Source organism: Ovis aries, chromosome X, assembly GCF_016772045.2.
Source record: "Ovis aries strain OAR_USU_Benz2616 breed Rambouillet chromosome X, ARS-UI_Ramb_v3.0, whole genome shotgun sequence".
NCBI classification, from domain to species: domain Eukaryota; kingdom Metazoa; phylum Chordata; class Mammalia; order Artiodactyla; family Bovidae; genus Ovis; species Ovis aries.
The window spans coordinates 20497525-20521948 of record NC_056080.1 but is presented as its reverse complement, the minus strand read 5'-3'; the positions used below and the strand labels follow the sequence as shown (position 1 = coordinate 20521948).

Genomic DNA, 24424 nt, shown 5'->3' with positions numbered 1-24424 from the left:
ACGAATATTCAATTCAGTAAGAAAAAACATATTTTAGTCAGTGATACTGGATCAATTTATCCTTTAGGAAGAAGATAAAAGTGAACTTTCATATTAAACTCCATAGCAAAATAAGTTTCACATGCATGAATATTTAAATGCAAAATGACAAAACAATTTAAAAAAAAATCCTTCCCAGTAAAGCTGCTGCTGCTACTGCTAAGTTGCTTCAGTCGTGTCCGACTCTGTCCGGCCCAACAGTCAGCAGCCCACCAGGCTCCCCCGGTCCCTGGGATTCCCCAGGCAAGAAACTGGAGAGGGTTGCCATTTCCTTCTCCAATGCAGGAAAGTGAAAAGTGAAAGTGAAGTCGCTCAGTCATGTCCGACTCTTAGTGACCCCATGGACTGCAGCCCACCAGGCTCCTCCATCCATGGGATTCTCCAGGCAAGAGCACTGGAGTGGGGTGCCATTGCCTTCTCCATCCCAGTAAAGCTAGGAGATTTCATATATGATATAGAATGGAAATATATAAAAAAGAGGTATCTTTTGACTCTATGGAAATATTTAAATTTTGTTTGTCGAAAAATACCATATACAAAGTACAATGGATGAGAAATATATTGAGGGGGAAATACTATAATATAAATGACATAAAATTTTAACATCTATAATATTTTTAAAGTTATCATAAATTGACAAGGAAATAATACATAAATGTTTCTCCACACATCACTGGTACAAATGTGAAATAGTATAACTTCTTAGGAACAGTAGGAAACTATCCTATAGGAAAAAAAAGAATATATACGTAATAAGAGTATTTAGTGCCACAGTATTTATTATGGAGAAATAATTGGAGACGCAGTGTAACCCCTCAACAAGACATTAGTCAGTTGTGTTAGACTAGGGGTCCCCAACCTCTGGGATCTAATGCCTGATGATCTGAGGTGAAGCTGATGTAACAATAGAAACAAAGGACATGAATCACCCCAAAACCACATCCCCCACCCCATCCAAAGAAAAACTGTCTACCTTGATACTAGTCCCTCATGCCAAAAAGGCTGGATACCGCTGTGTTAAGAGTACATTCACACCATGGACTTTTAGGCAGCCACTGAAAACAATGAAGTAAAGGCAGCTGTGTGGTGTACACATATGTGTATGTGTGTGTGCGTTTATCTCTATGTGAGCCTGGGGAAACGTGTATCAGGCTATTGAGATGGATTATAGGTGGGGAAGATAAAAGCAATGAGAGGGAAAGGGAAAGGCAGTAGAGGTGAAGACAAAAAAGGAAAGGAACAATATTTCACGCAGAAAAAGCATGTATAAAATCAAATTTGTGTCTTTATAAGAATGCATATAAGTATATATAAGAGAAAATCAATATTTTTAAAGTTTTTTTTTTTCTCAAACTTCTTTATCTAAGAGCTCTTAACCAATTCAGAGTCATTAACTCAAATTGTGGCATGTCAATGAGAGTTTGCTGTATGGCTCAGGAAACTCAAACAGGGGCTCTGTATCAACCTAGAGGGGTGGGATGGGGAGGGAGATGGGAGGGAGGTTCCAAAGGGAGGGGATATATGTATAGCTATGGCTGATTCATGCTGAGGTTTCACAGAAAACAGCAAAATTCTGTAAGGCAATTATCCTTCAATAAAAAAATAGACAAATTTAAAAATTAAAACAAAATTGTGGCATGTGTGCTCAGTCGTGTCCAACTCTTTGCAAGCCCATGGACTGTAGCCCACCAGGCTCTTCTGTCCATGGAATTCTCCAGGCAAGAATACTGCAGTGGGTGGCCATGCCCTCTTTAAACTGGTGATTTTTTTTTTCAATGAACTAAAGCTAAGCAGTAGTTTGGAAAGAAATCTTTCTAATGATACAGAGTTTAGATTTTTGAGAATTTTATTATTTATCTTTGCTGCACAGTTTTCCGTACTAACCTGAATCTAGGAGAACAGACTAATGTTTAGGCCTATAATTCTCAAACTGTAACTTCTATCAGAATCACCAGAGGGCTTATGAAAAGACAAAACGCTTGACTACCAGGCCCCACCCTCCCACCTACCCCTACACCCCCACTCCCCAACTCCAAGATTCTGAGTCAGTAGGTCTGAATTAAGACTAAAGAATTTGTATTCCTGACAAGTTCCCCAGGGAGTCTGACACTGTTGACCTGGGAAATATATTTTGAGTATCAGTGGTCGAAAGCAAGCTAGCGTCTACATGAGGAAAAATGACTCACAACATGTCCCCTTCACTGCAGTTGTACTCACATTTAAGCCAGCTTTCTTCCAATAATAGTTGCTATACTGGTTAATCATGCACTTTGTTTTTTCCTTAAACTTTTCTTCTGAATCCATAGACCACCAAGGATCCAGGTTTCCATTTTTATCATATTTTCGACCTGGCCAAAAGGAAAGTTAAAATATATTCGCATTATTTATGGAAACAAATAAATTTCTTCATCTTCCCTTTCCTTCACTTCAGCAAGCCTTGAAAACACAGTCCCAGTATCAGGGACCACTCCTGGAAGCACTTCCTGCTTTGTCTCCAGTGTCACAGGTTAATTAATTGTAAAAAGTGAGGAGAAGAGAAAAAGGTCTGAGGAAGTTCTGTACTTCTAAGCAACCAGGATACTTTAAGGTTTATCAACTTATGGCATGTACCATTCTTGACCAATCTCAGATTGTTTCTACCTGCGCTGACCCCAAATATTCTCTAAATTATGAAACGAAATGGCTGCCTTCAGAAAGCCCATGGAAGGAGTCAAAGCACCACTGCTTGTGAAATTCCAAATGATCCATAGGAACAGCCTCGGTGAGTCACTCACACCCTGAGACCACAGCCCCTGACTCAGCGCTAAAAGGATCGTGTTTCCTCCAAGTTGCCAGCAGCCAAGAGACATATAAAACCTCTCTTATGAATCATTCCACAGCCATCAGTGTAGACGGAAGGCCCATCTGTCCTGCTCTGACAAGGAAGGTTGCTCTAAAAAGAAAACTTGGAACAAGAATGGAAATCTCCAAAATACAATGGAAATAAAGATGAGTTATACATGCTTTTTTGCTACAGGTTCATTGTTCATTTTCCCTGCAGCCCTCAAAAACAACAACAACAACAACAACTCTGGGTGTATCTGGAATATCTCCTATACTCAAGGTTGTTATTGGTTTAAATTTAATTACACAGAGAACTTCTCACTGAGCTTAGAAGAAAGTCCCCAAAGCAAAGGTGTTGAGGAAAATGACCCAGAGCTCTTCAGCAAGGCTGCATGCCACTACCACCCCAATCCCCCCACCCCTGGAGAGCTCCAAGTCACTGTCCTTGACCTGCTAACCAAGAGATCATTAAATAGTTACTGTGCAATGCACTCTCCTAAGTATTGGTTACAGAATGAAATGCCATCTTTAGATTCTGTCCAAAAGGCTGCCAGAAGATTCTGAAGGAGAACTATACTGAAGTTTCCCAGGGAAAAAATAGCCTAGAACCAAGAGACCACTACTGGCTTTTGTTTCTTAGCTAAGACTCTCCTCTCAGATAACCCAAATGCAGCTCAGAGGATTCAGGTGACTCCCAGGCAGCTACATTTCAACAGGGAGGGGTGGCAAGGGGAGCAAAAAACCTCCAGTGATTAAGGAAAGGCTGCTGGGTGTAAAGAATTATCCAGAAGGAGAGGAACCAAAAGGATCTCTGGCCCTGGGGTAGACATCCAGGAAAGGATGTTGGAGATCTCACAGATATGGAAGAAAGAGGTCCCTCTAAACAGTGTTGCCTGGGGCTAGGCAGTTCCTGAGTCTGCCCTGTATATCACTGTGTGCCAGGCTTACTCTGTCCATGGGATTCTCCAGGCAAGAATACTGGAGTGGGTTGCCATTTCCTTCTCCAGGCAATCTTCCCAACCCAGGGATCAATCACCTGCTTGGCAGGTGGATTCTTTAACACTGAGCCACCTGGTAAGCCCAAAGGAGAAAGAAGTTCTGATTTAAAATGATGACTTTCAAAGGGCAATCGTTTGTTTAGTTTGGGCAATACTCTGCTCTTTTAGCTTATATGTCATCAAGATACACACCATACTCTATATTATGCATTATCAGGAAAACATAGCCTTTCTAAAAGAAATTCTGAATATATGACAGCATGGAGGAAAACAGAGATTAAACACTGCATAAATCTTGAAATAGTGTAAAGGAATCAGTTAGCCAAGTTTCAAGAATCCTAACTGACTCGGCAGCATGTAGAATCATCTTCAGAGCTCACACCTCTGGGGAGAGCATCTCAAAATCCTGAATAAAGAAAGGAAGAGAAGCTATAAAGTCATTCCTATAACTACTGTGGCAGCTACAGCAATTCAGATCTAAATGCAAAACTAATTTCACTGAAATTACAAGGTCTGCTTTAATTCTACCCCATCTCCAACAGGAACAATTATTTATTTATTGCAAGCTAATACAACAAGACATGGGGGGAAGTTTTCAATCAGCAATTATACTGCTTTGGATAATCTTCAGTCTAAGATTATGCCACTCTCCAAAGATAATAGCAACAATTAACATCCATATCATCAACATGACCATAAAAGCATCAGCTTATACATTGAATCGGTACTTACCATTATTATCAAATCCATGTGTAAATTCATGTCCAACAATTACTCCTATAGCACCATAACTCAGAGATCTATGGCATAAATATATAAATGAGTTAAAATTATAAGCATGAATGTCAGAGCATAATTCTTTTTTTTTCAATGAAAAGCCAAGACAATCTGTTTTCTACTAACCACATCCACAAAACTGTAATAAAAAAAAGTAAACACATCCTTGTCATTGAAGTAGACAAAGAAACTATAATTTCTAATGGTGTTACTATGAGCATATATGAGCCTTAGTTTCTACCCAGTGAAATCAGGGATACGAAAGTGATGGTTTCTAAAGTCCCTTTCAGCCCTGAGGCTTCTGTGGGTATATACACATTCTAACTGCAGTTTATATTTATAAACACCCAAAGCAGTAGCAGGTTTTGAAAAGATCCTGTCAGTAAACATATTGTTTATTTTTCATCTGTGAACCTGTTGAAAAATCACTATAGACTTAGAAGTTAAATTGTTTTCCAAATGTAGACATAAAACAGGAATAGAACAGAGATTAAAAGGGATCACCCTGCTTTCAAAGGCAGTCACATTCCTCTGCTTCTGTGACAGACAAATTCACAGGTGGACAGCAGACTATGAAGCCTGAACCCGATTTGGAAAAGGTGTTAGAGTATTTCTGTTCACCTACAAAGGCGACCGCTGACAATTCCACACACCCTGAATGCGTGTGCCCCTCCTCCCACCAAGAGATAAGCTATTTCCTTCCCCCTTGAAACTGGATGGGCCTTGGGACTTGCTGTGGCCACCAGAATTCAGTGCAAGGGGCCAGGTGTGACTTCTGGGCTGAGGCCTTACAGCTTCCATTTTTGTGGCCTCCTGGAAGTCAGTTGCAGTGTAAAGAAGTTGGAGTAAGGAGCTGGAGATGCCAAGTGAAGCAAGTGAGGGATGCCAAACGTTGAGAGACATCTAATGGACGAGAGAAGCCCAGTCATTCGAGCCAGCCCAACCAAGGCACCAGACATGTGAGTGAAGTCATCTTAGATCCCATGGCCCCAGTCGAGCTGCTCAGCCAATACTATACAGAGCAGAAATAAGCTGTCTTGACTGGAGTACTGCCCCAACTGCAGAATCATGAGCTAACAGTGGTGGCACTTTGTTACATAGCAATAGGTAACTAAAAGAGAACACATAAATGATGTATCAGGAAATCAGTAAGGGGGTTTCCCTATGTATATGTCTAGGATTTTCTCTTTCAACTAAAAGTTCGCTGAAGACAAAACCCTTATCTACTTGATTGCTGCTAAATTCTCTGGATTTAGGACACAGTAAATGAGTAACAATGATTTAACTAACTGATTAACTTGACCATTTCTTGCAAGTGACAGATCAATATGTTACTTATTTTAGTCATTCAATGTGCACATGAGGATTATAGACAACTTTAAATCCTTGTTATAAGGATTCTTCCTGAGATTTGTAATTATACAAAAATATTTCACTTGATTCCTGACATGCAACATCAAAATTACCCAGCACTAGATAGGACCTATAAGTGGAAGGAACAAGAAATTTGAAGCAACATGTTATTACAGGACATAATGATCCTTAACATGCTAATTCCTTGTCACAACTATACCCAAGGAAGTGCTGCAAGATTTAATTTTTCCCCTTGGTGGCAATTCCTTCCTTTGTTATTTCTTTCCGGCAAGGTAATTTGCATTTGAAAAAAAAGTGCTTTCCTACTGTTTTTCCATCATGGCAAACCTTCATTAAAGAAGTGAGAGTAAAATGATGCATTTCAATCACAGAGCTATGAGAGCAGGGTGGGACAAACTTGTAATTCTACACAGAGCTAATTTTTGCAGCAGTACCCCTCACTATGCAGCCTGTAACATTTCGTTTTTCTAGGCCTCTTAGCTCCAAGAATAGTATTCAGTCCTCTATACGCCTCAGTCAATGCTGTTGACTGGATGAATTCAAGGGATGAACCATGGGGGCTTATAGCAACTGCTCTGCAATAAATGTCCCTTAAGAGGGACTGCTCCAAAGAGCTTCCTATTCACAAAGGGTAATAGAGAATTCAGAAAATGATTGAATCATTGTAAGTTTCAATTCTCAGTTACATAATCACAACCCTTTGGACAAGAGACAAAAAGTAAAAGTAATTTTAGATGACTAAGCCTGACAATGATAATGCTTCATAACACTAAATTTGCATCTTTCATTTTATCAATGGACATTATTTAAATTAGCATGTCATAAAAATAAATAAATAAATTCGTATGCCTTTTAAAATGCGACTGGCTAGCCAGAAACAAGAAGACTCCTGCAGAGAAAATCTAGCCTTCCAAAAATAAAACGGAAAAGATGACAATTTGTCCACCTACTCAGTTTCTCTTTTGTTCTTACCACCCAACGGGTTTCACATATGCACAGAATTTGCTGTCAACAACAAAGCAACTGTGATCTCACTCTGTCATCAAGCAAAGGCTACTCTATGCCTGGTGTGGAAATTCATAAAAATCTCAGAGTTACAAGCAGCTTTAAGGTCATCTAGTTCAATTCCTTAGCAGAGGCATAGTTTCCCTCTACAAAAACACCCATTCAAATGGTCCTAAGAGTTCTCTTCTTAGGCGTGTCCAATAACCAGGAGCTTATCCCCTTCTGAGGCGGCCCATTCCCTCTTTGAGTAGTTCTAGATAAAACAGCGCTCCCTAAAGCTGACCTAGAATCTCTCTCCTATCTATTGGTCTGGTGGAGTGGTACAGGTGTTCTAGCTGAATACCCTCTGACCTCCCTAAATTTACTAAATAATTTTGCCATCCTAACTTTCTTTCAAAAACATGAAGATGCTTACGAGGTTATCCCTCAAATACTCTCTTCTCAAGTTCTTTCAACTCTTTCTCGTCAGTCATGAATTCGAGGCCAGCGATTTCCAAAACACAGAAAAAAGTGAGATTAGGAACTCTGAATTAAACACATTTAGATAGATTTTTCTTGCAGAACTTCTTGGGAATTTCTACGCTGCTAAGTACTGTGATTCTCCAAAAGAAATGGAAGGGAAGGAATATTCACCTCCATTATTACTCCATGGGACACACACTTTGGAATATGCCGTCCTAGGCCATTTAAAATCCTGATTTTTTTCTCTGGAAACAATTCAGCTTGTTGATATCACCACAATTAGACACAACACCCCTGAGGGGGCTAAGCTGACCAGTGTGAGGAGAGAGAATACCCACTCATTGGATCTGGAGGAGATCCATTTAAAAGAGATGGATATATGGGAACCCATCTCACTACACTGTGATTCCCATCTCAACAGCATCACCATATTTCTAACGCTAAATGTCCAAAAGATGCTTAATAATTATTGAATGGGTATCTTAACAGAGGATGGATGGCTTCAATGCAAAACATAGAACCCATAGAAAAACAATAAAAATCTCTCTCTAGCTCAACATAAAGGTGAACATCAACATTTCCTAAGTTTCTATGATTTTGACTTTTATATCAGAAAATCATCTCAGGGACACGATAAACAAATTCACTGATCAATAAATTCAAACTCCAACCTGATTATGTCCAAGTGTCCAGCCATATAACCACAATAACAGAAGGTCAGTTTAACTGCTAATGATAAGCAACATCAAAAATTCTAGGACCCTCTTTAGTTTGAAGCAAGCTTAGCAAATATTTAGTCTGTCTTTAACTTTATGGAAATATATATAAATTTCTAATCTTAACAATACAAAAAAATTGATTACAAATATCTGAACACTGATTAAAACTCTCTGAACACTGATGAAAACTGCCGACAAAGGTCTGTCTAGTCAAAACTATGGTCTTTCCAGTAGTCACGTATGGATTGTGAGAGTTGAACCATAAAGCAAGCTGAGTGCAGAAGAATTGATGCTCTTGAACTGTAGTGTTGGAGAAGACTATTGCTGCTGCTGCTGCTGCTAAGTTGCTTCAGTTGTGTCCAACTCTGTGCGACCCCATAGACAGCAGCCCACCAGGCTCCCCCGTCCCTGGGATTCTCCAGGCAAGAACACTGGAGTGGGTTGCCATTTCCTTCTCCAATGCATGTAAGTGAAAAGTGAAAGTGAAGTTGCTCAGTCATGTCTGACTCTTAGTGACCACATGGACTGCAGCCTACCAGGCTCCTCCGTCCATGGGACTGTCCAGGCAAGAGTACTGGAGTGGGCTGCCATTGCCTTCTCTGGAAGACTACTGAGAGTCTTTTGAACTGCAAGGAGATCAAACCAGTCAATCCTAAAGGAAATCAGTCCTGAATATTCATTGGAAGGACTGATGCTGAAGCTGAAGCTCCAATACTTTGGCCACCTGATGCAAAGAACTGACTCACTGGAAAAGATCCTGATGCTGGAAAAGACTGAAGACAGGAGGAGAAAGGAATGACAGAGGACGAGATGGTTCAATGGCATCACTGACTCGATGGACATGAGGTTGAGCAAGCTCCGGGAGTTGGTGATGGACAGGGAGGCCTGGTGTGCTGTAGTCCATGGGGTCACAAAAAGTTGGACACGACTGAGCAACTGAACTAAACTGATGAAAACTATGCGGCTGAAACCTGGGATGATATGAATGGATTTTATCCATACAAACTGGTCAATTTTATTTATGCTAATGACAGTGCTTCCCTATTGTAGGCTTTATCGATGCCTGATCCTGTCCCTGGGCACTCACCATTTTTAAGCACACCAATCTGACAGCTTCCAGCTGCCAGCACCTGAAACTAGTTGCCTGAGGGCTTTCTCTGGCCACCAGAGCCCTCTAGGCTTATGCAGGGCAATGCCAGTGAGTTAAAACACCCCGCAGCAGCCTTCAATCAGTTGTAGAAAGTGAGTTGGAAGACAAATACCCCAGTTCCCTTGCCCCTGAGATGAAATTGCGCTGAAGCTTATTGTACAATTTTCCAGCAGAAATGAATTCAAGTTGCCCACAGTAATAACTGGCTTAAAAAAAAAAAAGTCAAGGAGAATTTTCCTGGTGGTCCACTGGTTAAGAGTCCATCTGCCAATGCAGGGCACATAGGTTTGATCCCTGATCCAGGAAGATCCCCACATGCTTCAGAGCAACTAAGCCCATGTGCCACAACTGCTGAAGCCCGTGTGCCTAGAGCCGGTGCTCCACAACAAGAGAAGCCACCACAGCAAGAAGCCTGTGCACCACAACTAGAGAGCAGCTCCTGGTCTCTGCCACTAGAGAAAGCCCTCCTGAAGCAACATGGAGCCAGAGCAGCCACAAATAAATAAGTTTTTAAGTGGAGCAGAAGGCAGATAAGGAGAGCCAGAATGAGATGTGATTATGAATGAATGAATGGACAGAGTAATGCAACTTTGCTAGTTTGGAAGATGGAGGGAGAGCGCCATGAGCCAAGGAATGTGGGCCACCTCCAGAAGCTAGAAAAGGCAAGGAAACAGACTCTTCCCTATAGCTTCCAGAAAGAAATGCTGCCCTAACAACATCTTGTGTTTAGCACAGAGAGACCCAGGTTGGAGTTCTGACCTATAGAACTGTAACCTAATAAATTTACACTGTTTTAAGCCACTTCATTTGTGATAACTCGTTATGATCATCATAGAAAATTCATCTGACACAGTTAATTGGTTTCCTTCCTTCCCTGTCCCATTTCCTCACTGCCCTGGTGGATTTCCTGGTGTCACCTCTGAGAAGAACTACTTGCACTTGAATCCTTGTTACAGAATCTGCTTCTGGGAAAGCCCAAATAACAACATTGCCATTGTATTTCTCTTATTTATATATGTATGTGATCCTATATCTTTTTAACCTGCAGAATCATATTCAAATTGTCACTGATCCAAACCAAAATATAAGTGACTACTAAAATCAAGACATTTTTCGTGCATTAAAGCATCAGAGCAAGCAAAAGCACATAATAAAAGTGGTGATATAACTGACAATGATTATTAGAATTCCCACTATGTCTGGAAATTCTGAATTATATGAGTCTACAGTCGGTTGGTATTGACGGCCTCTAAAGTGAAATCCCTAACTCCGGACACTGTCCATTTCTGACCTGTTGTATAGCTACCCAGATTATGCTTCTAAAGACAAACTTCATTATCTCTACTTGCTCAAAAATGTCAGCATCTTCTATTGCCTAATGTCCAGGCTCCTTACTGGAATTCAGAGCACTTCAATGTCAAACATCAACCTCCTTTTCCAGACTTCTTTTCTACCATTTCCCTTCAAATAACACTTGGACTCACCAAACTAGACTCTTTGCTATTCTAAAAGCAATTTTCCTCCCTTTCTTCACGTCGTTTCTTCCATTTGGAATGGGTTTAAATCCATCACCATAAACTCAAATCCCAACAGTCCTTTAAGGTTCATGTATTTCCAGTATGCATCAATACATAAGTAAACAAATGCATAACAAATGAAAGCTCCCTGTGTACAGGTTAGCTTTCTTATCCAATCATACACCCTGGTAACAAGCATCAGGAAACGGCTAACATGATGAGAATGGGGACTACCCATGCTGGGTTCCATGCCTTCTTTTGTTTGGTTTTGCTTTTGGTTTGTTTGTTTTGTTTTTTTTACTTTATATTCTGTGCTCTGCCAAACATCATGTTCTTCCTTCCCTGTCAGTAACTGGTTTCTCTTATTAGTTTACTTACCGAGGATATTCTGTTCCCCAAAAGAAAGGCTTCTGGAGTTCTCCTGCTGGAAATCCTAGGAGAAAGACAAACAAACATGACTGTAAGGGATATAGAGATTGATTTGATGATGAGCACCTGACTGTAGCTTTAGCCTTGGAGTTTCAAAGGCCCATGAGAAAGGTACTCCTCATGGAGCTGGGAGCCCTTGAATAGATCCAACTGCCTCTACGATATTAATTCAACTGAGTTTGAAATCAGTGCATTCCGTCAGTTTCAAGGAAACCATTTTGTGTAGATACATTATGGCAGTAGTTCAGGCTGCTGTGAGAGGGGTTCCTTCAGACACAGCACATGAAAGAGTCTTCCAGCTGTCTTGCAGCTTCCCCTGACACAGAAAGGGTTGGCTTCATGGGTGCACAACCAGCACAGTCACACAGGGCCCCGTGCAAAAGAACCTCACATTGGATTTAACGCTCTGTTGTCACTGTCTGAAACACTTAACAACTTTATGTTTGAATATGATTTTGGAAGTGGAGACCAAGGGGACAATAAAGCACATTTGTGAGTAAAGGAGCCATGCACAACATTTCTGTCCACAGTTCCTATTACACTCTATTTGCACACAGCATACAAGATGCTCCCTGGAAGCACAGAACTCTGGTAGACCCACAACACGTGTGAATTCAGCAAGATTCAAAGCAAGCACAAGTTAAGTATGTTACGTCTAGGACTGAATAGGCCGGGGTTCTGACAGCCACAAGAGGGCTCTTTCAACTGGAACCAGAATTTGCCTTGACCACCAAAGGCAGCAGTGGCATTCTAAGAACGTGAATAAGAATTCTATCTTATCAGATAGATAACAATTCTATCTTACTCCTGTTACTTCACTGCATTAGGCAACCACATACACCAAAACGATGACATAAAAGGAAAGGGAAAGATAGGACTACCCCTGGTCTCTCCCTTTCAGCCCTTCCTTATTCATCAGTATACCAAAGGTAGAGACTGTTGATAGAATGCACATGTAATAAAAAATGAAATAAAACCTGCTGAATTAGTTTTATGCAGTGTTCCACCATCCTGACAAGAAGAAAATACATACTCATGTATAAGCTAGAAAATACAAACTATAATTCTGGTGATTCCATAGCTCAAGTAAAAGTTCTTGTATCTGCATTTGTTTTGGCATTGTACAATATAAAGATGAATGGTAAAATAATGCTGATGATTTAAATTTTTAATTTTCCTTACAACTCACAGTACTAAATAGCAGATAAAAAATACTGTGACCAGTCTACAGAATGAGAGACGAAAGCCAAAGCTTTCTATTGCAGCCCCTTGACAGCACTTTTTCCTGCTTTCTGAAAAGGAGGTCCCTGTTTCTTCATTTGGTACCGAGCCCCACAAATTATGTAGCTGGCCCAGGGTACAGATGAGTGCGAGAAATGCCTTGCTGTGCTTTGCCACTGCAACTCACCATAAATTTTGTACCCTAGAGTGGATCCTAGGAGCTGCACTTACAAGTCATTACAACTAGGAATTGCAATGAATAGTAACAAAAAAAAACATTAGAAAGAGATACTTTCTGCAACATCCCTGCCTGTTACAGGGCTACTGCTCAAGGCTCCTAGAGACTGAAAGCTCTTTCATGAGTTCAAAGGTTTTCTCTCCCTTCTTTTCCTCTCAACAACCTGTCTACCTCCCCTCCAAGATAGGACATTATGAGTCATGAGGGCAGGAAAGCAGGTTCTTAATTTAGAAGTGAAATATTAATTTGTGCAATTCATATATATATTATTGATATTTTCTTAATAACATCAATTTCGCAATATCAGGGTACAAAAACCTTATTGTACAACGGAGATGGATCCAGCCTGGAGTCTTCTCTCTGCTGCTTTCACATAATGGAAATTGCATCTGACTCTAGAGGGGTGATGTCAATTAATCTTCATAATTTCCACATTTTCTTAAATATCCTTGGCATCTTTACATCAAAATTCCATCCTCTTTTTGGTGATTACTTTTAGTAAGTCATTCTGACTTGGAGATATATATATACACACACACATATATATATATATGCAAATATATACCACATATATATGTAAATCACAGTGTTTGTATGAAAATTCTGTCTCATATATCATCAAAAAGCAATGATCTTTGCTAATAAGAACAATGATCATAGACCAATGTGATTTAATTATTTAATCATTATGGCTTTCTTGCTTGGTAAGGTGCCCAGCTGGCAGCATTTATGTCCACTGCCAACCCCTTTACAGGAAAGCATCTGACACCTGCCTGAGCCTCCTTTCTGCCGCTGTCACTGTTAGAGGCCCCAGACTCGCCAGCCTCAGCCATCATGCTCCCCTGATCATCTGGATCTTCACAGCTTGTCAGGGCCAGGGAACCCCACACTGATCAACACAAGAATCTGATGCCCTTAGGACCGTTTAGCTGAAGTGAATGGATTAACAGTTTAAGCTGCATTTTTGGAGATGTCAACTGGCAAGAGTGACAGATCAAATTTCAACAGGGCCAACTCAGTATCTTATCTCATAAAGTGAGTGAGTTCTACTGAGCAAAGGGAGAAGTGAAAAATAATTAAATAAATGGAAATGGGATTCTTTTTCTTTTTCTCTCCCTTTTAATAGGCTTTTCTTATCTTCTCTTGCATATTTATTTTATCTCCTCTTCTTCCCATTTGAGCACTGCCTTGCCACCTATTTCACACTTTTCAAGATTCTTTTTCTGTCTGTATATTTATGGAAGACATTCCTTACAAGGTAAATTCGTATGTGTGCATATGTATGTACACATACATACACATACATATATGAACACGAGAGGAGAGAGGGAGGGAGAGGGAGGAAAGAGAAATTTAACTGTTGGACTGGCAAAAATTAATCAGTTTAAAGGTAATATTGGCCAGGGTGTAGGAAGCATGTTAGTGGGAGTATAAATTGTTGTGAGCATTTTAGAAAGCAATTTAGTCATCTCTTAAACCTTTACATGCCAGTGGTTCTCCAATTTGGCCATGCATCAGAATCACCTTATTGAAATACAGATTACTGGGCTCCACCCTTAGAGTTTCTGAGTCAGTAGGTCCAGAGAGCTGGTTAGGAATTTGCATCTCTAACAAGTTCCCCTGTGAGGCTGATGCTTGGGCAACCACACTTCAAGAACCACTGCCCAATCACTGGCTCACACGCACTGCAGAGTCATGACTAAATACGTTTATTACTGCATCGCCGTAACTGAGAAAAGCGTGCAACAAACTAGATGCCCAACAGGAGGGGAATGACGTGATAATATAACCATTTTAGGGACTGCTGTGCAGCAAAGGAAGAGTCAAGAGGTAGAGCTCCATCTTCTAGCATGGGAAACTCTAAGAAATGCTACTGGCATAAGTCATGGCATAGATACAGACATATAAATGCCATTTATATATTTAAAGTAACCCTCTTATCAGTTTGTGTATATGTATGAAAATTCACACTAAAGGTCTATAAAATACATATCAGAGTGGTCACAGTAGTCATTTATCTCTTAGAGATCATTGGGATTTGGGGTGGTGGGTGGTTAATGGGGCTTTGGACATAAATGTAATGTTTTCAATATTGATTAATCAAAGGTAATCATCTGTAATTAAAATAAACTCTTTTAGACATAAACATGTGTGGGGCTTCCCTCGTGGCTCAGTGGTGAAGAATTCACCTGCCAATGCAAGAGACACAGGTTCAGTTCCTGATCTGGGAAGATTCCTCATGCCCTGGAGCAACTAGGCCTATGGGCCACAACTATTGAGCCTGTGCTCGAGAGCCCAGGAGCCACAGCTACTAAGCCCACATGTCCTAGAGCCTGTGCTCCACAACAAGACAAGCCACGCATCTCAACTGGAGAGTAGCCCCCACTCACTGAAACTAGAGGAAAGCCCATGCAGCAAAGAAGACCTAACACAGCCAAAAAGAAAGAAATTTTTTAAAAAGAAATAAATGTATGTGTGTTACAGAAAATTCTTCCAAAGATTACCCAAAAACAGTTTATAGTCTACTCAGCTTACATGGCAGTATTTTGCTCAAACATTTGTAAATACCAGCAAATTTCTATTTCAAGCAAAAATACAGCTTGCAGTAAAATAATTTCAAACACTAAAATTCTGACAAAAAGAAAAAAAAAATACTGGCATTTATATGGGCTTCCCAGGTGGCGCTAGTGGTAAAGAATCCTCCTGCCAACACAGGAGACATAAGAGACATGGATTCGATCCCTGGGTTGGGAAGATCCCCTGGAGAAGGGAATGACAACCCACTCCAGTATTCTTGCCTGGAAAATTTCATCAGCAGAGGAGCCTGGTGGGCTACTGTCCATGGGGCCGCAAAGAGTCGGACACAGCTATGCACAAACACACGTGCTATAATAACCTCATTATTTGGTAGCAAAAAATTCTCTTTCTCAAATCTACAGGTAGGAAAATCATAAGGCCTGCTTTCAGGCTTTCTACTTGGTCAGCCTTCCATTTTTATTGCAGTTTCTCATAACTCTCTTGATGAATACTGACTAATCTAGTTGCAGTCTTAGCAAAACAGTAACAGTATAAGGCATAGAGTACTTTTGTTTAGGACACAACTGTGAAAGAACTGATCACATTCACTGGGTCAGGTTCAACTCGTTGGCCTTTAAAGTCACAGTTATATCCTAACTGTAGCTACATCTTTCCAGGAAAAGGCAAAAGCCTCAATGTCTCTGGGTTCTAGTATTCACTTTATTAGTGTAAAATCATATTAATTAGGTTTTTTATTATAGGTAAATATAGAGAAAAAACTAAAGCTATCCTAAAGCTATCCGTTGTCCTAAAGCTTAGACCCTAGAAAACAAACATATGTCCTCAGGCATAGCAAATTCAAACTATTGAGCTTTATGCAAAAACCCAATGGACTTTTCTGGCCAATCTACTATGCAGAGAGATCAAAATAAAAATTAGTAATTTCTCTCTTTTTTTTCTCACCCCAATCTAGAATTTCCCACTACTATGTTTAAAACTTGCTTCAGATATTTACTCAAATGTCACTTTCTCACTAAAGATTTCCCTAGTGCTTTTTTAAAGGAGCCACATATTATCCTATCCCCCTCAATGGTTTATATCTCATCATAATACCACCATCTATGGTATCTACATTTTACTTATTGTCTATAAAGTATTGTCTGTCTTTCCCCAATTGGAATGCAAGCTTCGTAACAAAAGGGCTTTTATTTACTTTTACCATTCTTTCACTGCAATATCTTCAGAGTTGGAACAATGCCTGGCATGTGGTAAGCACTCAATAAATATTTGTTGAGTAAATGGAATCTGCACTTTGTGAAACTCTTAAGAGTGATGGGGATTAAACATTACCTATAAGTGGGGGTTAGCCAAAGTCTAAAACATTACACAATATTATTAATACTCTCGATATGCTACTTCTTGAAGTTTATATATTCAACACCAGAATGGGGATATGTTCCATTGTTCAAAGCCTGGTTTTTGTTTACCTCCTAGATTAGGGACTCTATTGGTTCTATTCCCTTATATTCATAGCCAAACTAGTGTAGTTTTGAGGTTTGCATATTTTTTTCCAATAAACTCTCAATCAAAAAGCAAATATTGACAAGATAAAAAGACCTGCCCAGCTCTGTGCCAATTCCATCACCCCTATGTCCTCTTAGCCCTCCCTACCACCAAAGAATGAAAGTAGGATATTTTCCCTTTTGTGGTTAGAGCATAGGCTGCAAAGAGAAAATCAGACAAAATACTGATATAGATCAGAGTCCTTTGGTCCTAACAATATTGAATGAACTTAATCTCTTTTCCCTACATTCTTTGTATGTTTTCATGTAATTGCCACATTAATTTTAAGTTCCATATCTGCTATCTGTAAGTGTATGGCTCAGAAAGGTTTTTATGTGGCAAGTGTTTTAAAAGCATTATCTTCCAAAGTTTGGTTATTTTTAGGTGTGAAGTTTTTTAATACATTAACATTTACAAATGGTGACTATTTTAAAAATAACTACAGTCAGACTGGCACATCATTTCCTATTGTTTCCATGTTTGGTCAGATTTAATAAGATGGGAGGCCTCCAATTTTTAGTATGTGTGCAAGCGAATGACTCTTTATGACCCCATGGATTATAGCCCACTAGGCTTCTCTGTCCATGGGATTTCCCAGGCAAGAAAACTGAGGTGGGGTGCCATTTCCTCCTCCAGGGGATCTTCCTGATTCAGAGATGAAACCCATGTCTCTTGCACCTCCTGCACTGGCAGGTAGATTCTTTACCACAGCGCAACTGGGAAATCCACACACACACAAAAGAATACATCCATTCAACTTTCAGGAACATAGATAGAACTAAGGATCATCAAACTAAGTGAAGAAAGCCAAAACCTACAAACGTCCTCAAAGAAACTACAACCCAGGGAAAGGGAAAAGGATGTAACTAGAAAAAAAATCCATTTTGTAAAATCTAAAGAGGAAGGTGAATTGATACCAAATCTCTCTAAAGTGTATGTTTAATTGAAATATTCTTGAAATTCAGTGGAGAAATACTGGATACATGGGAGTAGATACATACGTGTGTTGTGGAAAGGGGTTACCTATAAACATGTATAGGCTAATGGGTAAAAGATTTGTAAGATCAGTGGGGGTCAGAGTTTTCAACAGGTCCCCAGTTATTTTGGTGTGTCCTAATTGTGACCTCCCCTGTGAGAATAAGGATTCTCAACCCCAACTGTATATTAGAATCCTTTGGGGAGGCTTTATAAAATAAACCCATGTCCCTGGCCCAGACACATCAGGTCACGATGTCTGGGATGGAGCCCTAAACGTCAGTATGCTGATGCATACTGAGCTTATAAAAGCTCCCCGGGTGATTCTAATATGCAAACAAGTACAGAAATCTCAGTTTAGGAAAAATAAGGAGCTGCTTATATTTAACTTAACTGATGTATATAAATCAGCTCTCTTGTCTCATTCTCCTCTCTTTATTGCTCCTCAACCCAGTACTTGTAACATATGATTAGATATTTGTATTATAATTTCACAGACTATTCTTTCAAAACTGAAACTTTACATGGCTTATAAATTATGATTTTACAAAAGGACAAAAATAGTTTTAATTGCAAGTGCTTTGGAAAATCCAGGCTGAATTCTCACTCTAAGAGAGAATGACTGTAACATCTTATTCAGGATTAGTTCTCATAATCAGATAAGCCAGATACCATTCTTCTAGAAGCTAGGGGGCCATCAGTAGGAACATGGAAATTGCTGCAATTACAAAGCACTTTTGGTTATATTTTTTGCTGTAAAGGGATTTCATTGTCATCACTGCTAAGATTAATAGTGGATTTTTTTTCAATTTGGCATCTTGCAGTAGTTTGGTGAATGCCAACCATCCCCTTTTCAGAAAATATCAAGTTCTAACAGCTGTGACTCATGTCAAGGGATTCAGCAAGATGCCTTGGCCATCTGCTGGCTTCCTGCAGGTAACCTCCTGCCACCATATCCATCAGCCTAGAACTGACAAGCAGAAAGCAGCTTCCAAAATCTGCCCTCCATCTTGAAACCTTCTCTTCTGGCCTTTCTATTCTTTTTGTGCCATAATTACCTCCAGGCTGCAATAAACACATCCTCTTCTTATTTACCAGGGTGACCAACCATTGCTGTTGGCCCAAGCCTGAAGGAGCTCCTAGGATGTGGAGCTTTCAGTGATGAAACTGGGACAGTCCCAGGCAAACCAGGACAAGTTAGCCTCCTTACCTTTACTCACCCAAGTCTGACCTCTTTTGCATTTGCTCCATTTTTATAGCTCAGCAGTTTTCAAACTTCAGCATGCAGCAGAGGTTTGATAGTTAAAATCTTCTTAAAACATATATTGCCGGGCCCATTGCCAGAGTTTCTTATTTGGGAGGTCAGGGATGGGACTAGGTAAGGTCCGTTTATTACAAATGATGCTGATGCCGCTGATCCAGGGGCCACGCTTTGAGAACCACTGCTCCAGTTCAACATTTGGCAGAGAAAACACAGACTTCCTCCCACAGTGCAGCTCAGTATCTCGGATTCTACTCATGTTCCACCAGGTCATTCCACACACACAATTGCTATCCTAGGTATTCAAAACTGACACTATGGATAGTGATGTTAAGTCCAGGCCTGGGAGAACAGTAGATGCCTCAACAAATGCCTGTGTGGTGTTACTGAGCCATACCTGGGTGTGACTAACATCTTCTCCTTATCAATTAGACAAAACAAGCAAAAAAACACTGAGTCTCTTTATTCATCTCCTCCAGCAGTATCTTCACAATGCCTAACTCAGTAAAAGAAAACCATCTCATCTACTGTTAATGAAGATATAAATTGGTACCACTCTTCTTAAGAGAAGCAGGATAACATGTATTTTAAAACTTCATAAATTGAGCATACCATTTGACTCCGCAATTTCTCCACATCTGGGAATTTACCCTAAAGAATACTCTCATATTTGACAAAGACTTAGCCACAAAATGCATCTCAGTAGTTTTTGCTGTTGTTGTTGTTTGCAATAGTAGAACAGCCTAAATGTCTATCAGTAGAAAATTAGAGAAATTAAGGTGCTTTTATTAGGTGGAATACTAGGCATGGTGACTGAGAAGAATTCGTAATAAATTTTCTAAAATATTTGTTACAAATTTCAGTGGGGAAAAAGAACAGTGTAATTGGATGAGCTCATGTTTAATTTCAATTTATAAATATGGTAGATAAACATACTGAGATTCAACAAAGGTATTAAATGTAGCTATTTTTAAATTACGATTCACTTTAAAAATATTTTTAGCTTATCTAAATTTTTTGAGATTTGGCACAATAAAGATAAAATACTTTTGTAATACGGGTTAAAAACAACTAATTTTTCTTCATGGGAGGACAAGTGAGATTGCGACCATCGTGACAGATGAGGGCGATTTCTGACTCCCGTTTCCTCTCACCATGGCTCTTTTCCAGCTTTCTGATGCTCTCCACACTCTGGCTCATATCCATGTCACTCCTAGAACATGTTCCGCTCACAGCCTGCCTCTTGAGTCAGAAAGTGAGAGTCACTCAGTTACATCCGACTCTTTGCGACCCCATGGACTATAGAGTTCATGGAATTCTCTAGGCCAGAATACTAGAGTGGGTAGCCTTTCCCTTCTCCAGGAGATCTTCCCAACTCAGGGATCAAACCCAAGTCTCCTGCATTGCTGGCGGATTCTTTACCAGCTGAGCCACAAGGGATGCCCTACTGACCTTTAAAACTGTTCTGTGCTTTCTGCTGGTGGCCTACAGCGAAGCTGCCAGTCTTCTGGCTGGAAATAGCATGTGTCCTGCCCCATGCGTGCATGTTCAGAAGCACACGGCAGGTGGTAAACATGTCCCTCTGGGCATGGGTCCTGGTACTCACCATTTCTAGGGATGCCGTGAGACTACAGGGCTCCCCACGTAAAGGCACCTTGTCCCTCGGTGGCACTGCCCAGAATGTCATTTTCAGCTGCCTTCTTGGTCAGGCTCCAAGACAGGAGGCTGTATTAGGACCTCCAGAGTCTTGGACTAGACCAGGACAAGAACGTCTTAAAATAGTCATAGCATTTGTCCCATGACCTTGCTAAGTGCATCACGTACACCATTTTGCAAACTATTTGCAATTTGCTCATGACTTCACCTCAATGCACTTAACAAAAGTTTTTGAATTTCACAGTAAATTTTGTGAAGAAAAACATTATGGGGAAATGCTGCTTCTGCTGCTAAGTCGCTTCAGCCATGTCCAACTCTGTGTGACCCCACAGACGGTAGCCCACCAGGCTCCCCCATCCCTGGGATTCTCCAGGCAAGAATACTGGAGTGGGTTGCCATTTCCTTCTCCAATTTTTGTTGAAATAGAGCAAAATATATAACCCATAACCCCCCATCAGAATCCAATGGTTAGAAGATCGGGGCATAACCAAACAGCTCATTCTCACAGACGGCACTCATCAGCAGCTGCTCCAGGCCCCACCCTTGAAGACACAATATTAGCACAGCCACCTGACCTTCCAATCCTCACCTCCTGGCTGTCCCCACATCCAACAATATCTTGCTTCCATATCAAACAGAAACAACCCCCCACCACATGGGAAAGGGCAGAATAGCATGATTACTCTAACATACAACTATATCATGCTTGCAACTTTGTCTGAGTGTGTTCACAGGTACCATTTCATGTAATTCTCACATTTCTTACCCAGCATCAAGCAGTGTAGGGTGAAGATTAAGTCTGTAAAGAGAGAAGCTGCATTATTATCCCAGCTGCGCTAGCTGTGTGCTCTTTCACATGTGATTTGGCCTCCCTGAGCTTCAGTTTCTTCTGTAAAATGGCCCACGATGCCAAGCTTAGAGACCTTCCGTGAAGACTAGAGACAACACACAGTAAAGTACCCAGCACAATGCTTGCCACGTTAGTGGTTCTCAGTGAAGAGCAGCTGCAAAGAACAATTATACTCTCCATTGTATGGGAGTCCTGGATTTCCCTGGTGGCTCAGATGGTAAAGCGTCTGTCTACAATGTGAGAGACCTGGGTTGGATCCCTGGGTTGGGAAGATTCCCTGGAGAAGGAAATGGCAACCCACTCCAGTACTCTTGCCTTGAAAATCCAATGGACGGAGGAGTTTGGTGCAGGCTACTATCCATGGGGTTGCAAAGAGTCGGGCACGACTGAGCAACTTCACTTTCTTTTCAAAGCATCAGTGGAAAAGTTGTGAAACTACTTGTATTATTATTACACCATTATTTGAGAACAATCTTGGGATTTAACTTATCCACTCCCTAATTCTTCTCACCACTGCCACCACCTAGGTTTACACCCTCCCCAATCTTCTCTTGAACCACTTTCCCAACCCCTAGCTGGCCTCAGTGGCCTCAGGAGCCTCAGTCTTTTCCCTCTTCAAGCCATGATCTTTGAGACTAAGACCAAGGAACTGAGACTGACGTTTCTCACCTCCCAAAGAAACGATGTGCTGTGCTGTGCTAAGTCACTTCAGTTGTGTCTGACTCTTTGCAACTCCATGGACTGTAGCCCGCCAGGCTCCTCTCTATGGAATTCTCCAGGCAAGAATACTGGAGTGGGGTGCCATTTTCTTCTCCAGAAAGAAAGCTATACCAGTTCCCTATGGCTTGCTCCTCAATGTGGCTTATAAGGTTCTTATTTACTTCTCCTACATTTCATCTCCCATCATGCCTCTCTCCTCGCATCTAACACATGCAGTCTGTCCCCCAGCAATTGTGACCACCTTGCCATCCTCTGTGTGTGTTGTCTTTGTACCAGCCAGTACTTCTGCATGTCCCAACCTACCACCTTTGCCTACAGATTTTTTTTCCTTTCAAAGCCCACTCAAATGCCTTTTTCACTGTGAAGCAAACCTTCACTCCCCTAGGTAATCACCACTGCCCTGAGGCTACCAGGATGCACTGCACACTCTTCCGCTGCACACTATGATCTCTTATAAATGACTGATCACAAGTCTCTCTCTCCCGACGCCTCAAAAGCAAGAACTCTTTAACAGCTAAGATTTATTGATTACCTACTACAAACCAGTTTCTCTTCCAAGCATTTTATATATATTACCACCTTTAATCTTCACAACCCTACAGGATAGTTACTACTATTATCTCCATTTTATAGATAATTAAACTGATGCCTAAAGATGTTAAGCAACCTGTTCAAGGTCGCGAGTTATCAGTGGCCAAGTCAGGATTCAGAATCCAAGCCCACACTCTTAACTACTACACCATACAATATTATATAGACCTAGCACTGAACTCAGTACCTGGGGAGTTGTAATGTCTGTATTACTTATCTTTTGCTTTCTAACAAAGCATTCCCCCCAAATAGTGGCTCAAAACAATAAACATTTACTGTGTCACAGTTTCTCTGGGTCAGGAATTCAGACACAGTTTATTTGGATGGTCTGTCTCAGGGTCTCTCATGAGGTTGCTGTCAGGATACCAGTGTGGGCCGCCATCATCCAAAGGCTTGGCTGGACTACAGGACCAGCTTCCAAGACGGCAGGCGCACAGGGTGCTGGTCACGGGCAGGAGGCCCTGGGTCCTTTACATGTGGACCTCCCCACCAGCTTCCTGAGGGCCCTCATGACATGGTTGCTGGCTTCCCCCGGGTGATCAATCCAAGAGAGCAAGGCAGAAGTCATATGTCTGTTATGACCTAGCCTCAGAAGTCACACTGCCATTTCTACAGTATCCTATTAGTTACAGAGGTCAGCCTCATCTGGTGCTGGATGGACCACACAGGAGTGTGACTAACAGAAAGTAAGAATCACGGGGGGGGGGGGCACTATAAATATGACATGAATCAGTAGAAAAATTACTAAGAATTGCTCTGTCAGGATCCCTTCTACATAATAAGAAGTCTGGATTACGTGGCCATTTGAGTTTCCTTTCTTCGAGCTCCCAAACTATGGCAGATTATTTTCAAATTCTCCTCAAACACACCATCAAGTGGATTCAGGGATTTAATTTCATTAAAGTCCAGTAGAGGCCGCAGGTGAGTATTTGCTAACTTGGCTTCCACTTTATGGTTTCAGGCAGTCAGCAAAGCATGAGAAATTCTACCAGTCTGAAACACAGTTATTTCCTTAACAGCAAAACAAGTCTATGTTTGATTTCAGGATTAATTCTACAGTTTGATGCCAGTATAAGCCCAGCCTCTGGACAAAGGCTTATCTTCTTTAGCAGAGTATCTGTGATTAAACTGAGGCAACTAAATCCCTGGCGTATAAGATAATAAAATCATTGGTTTTAGCCCTTAGGCCTCGCTTATTTTCAAACCAAGATTTTATTTGCTTAAAATAAACGCTTAATATGATTTGAGATCTATTAAGATAAAAAAACTAATACTGAAATGAGGCACTACGCAGATACACTTTGATACGGAATACATGAAGTGAATCTTCTGCTAAACACCAGTCCATATCAGTGGAGATGAGAACCAAATGTGAGTGGCTCCCCACCACGGCTCGGGACCACTGCCTGACTGGACCCGAAGTATTATACTTTGGAACCTGAGGTAGCAACATGCTACAAGGTTCCCTGGATCCCGTCCTCTCCCAGTGCTCTCCACCTCCGACTGGCAAACTGTAGCCCTCTAAAGAGTTCCACTGGA

The 24424-nt window shown here is 40.8% G+C and overlaps 1 protein-coding gene across 1 annotated transcript in view; it reads right to left on the bottom strand.

Annotated features, from left to right (window-relative positions):
* Positions 1-24424, bottom strand: part of PHEX (phosphate regulating endopeptidase X-linked) — a 207919-nt gene that overhangs the window by 16548 nt on the left and 166947 nt on the right. Inside the window, exons 16-18 of the mRNA XM_004021961.6 lie at positions 11243-11297; positions 4593-4660; positions 2257-2387 (exon numbers count right to left, since the gene is read on the bottom strand). Of these exons, the coding sequence (XP_004022010.1) occupies positions 2257-2387; positions 4593-4660; positions 11243-11297 (254 nt within the window). The remainder of the gene's footprint in view (positions 1-2256; positions 2388-4592; positions 4661-11242; positions 11298-24424) is intronic.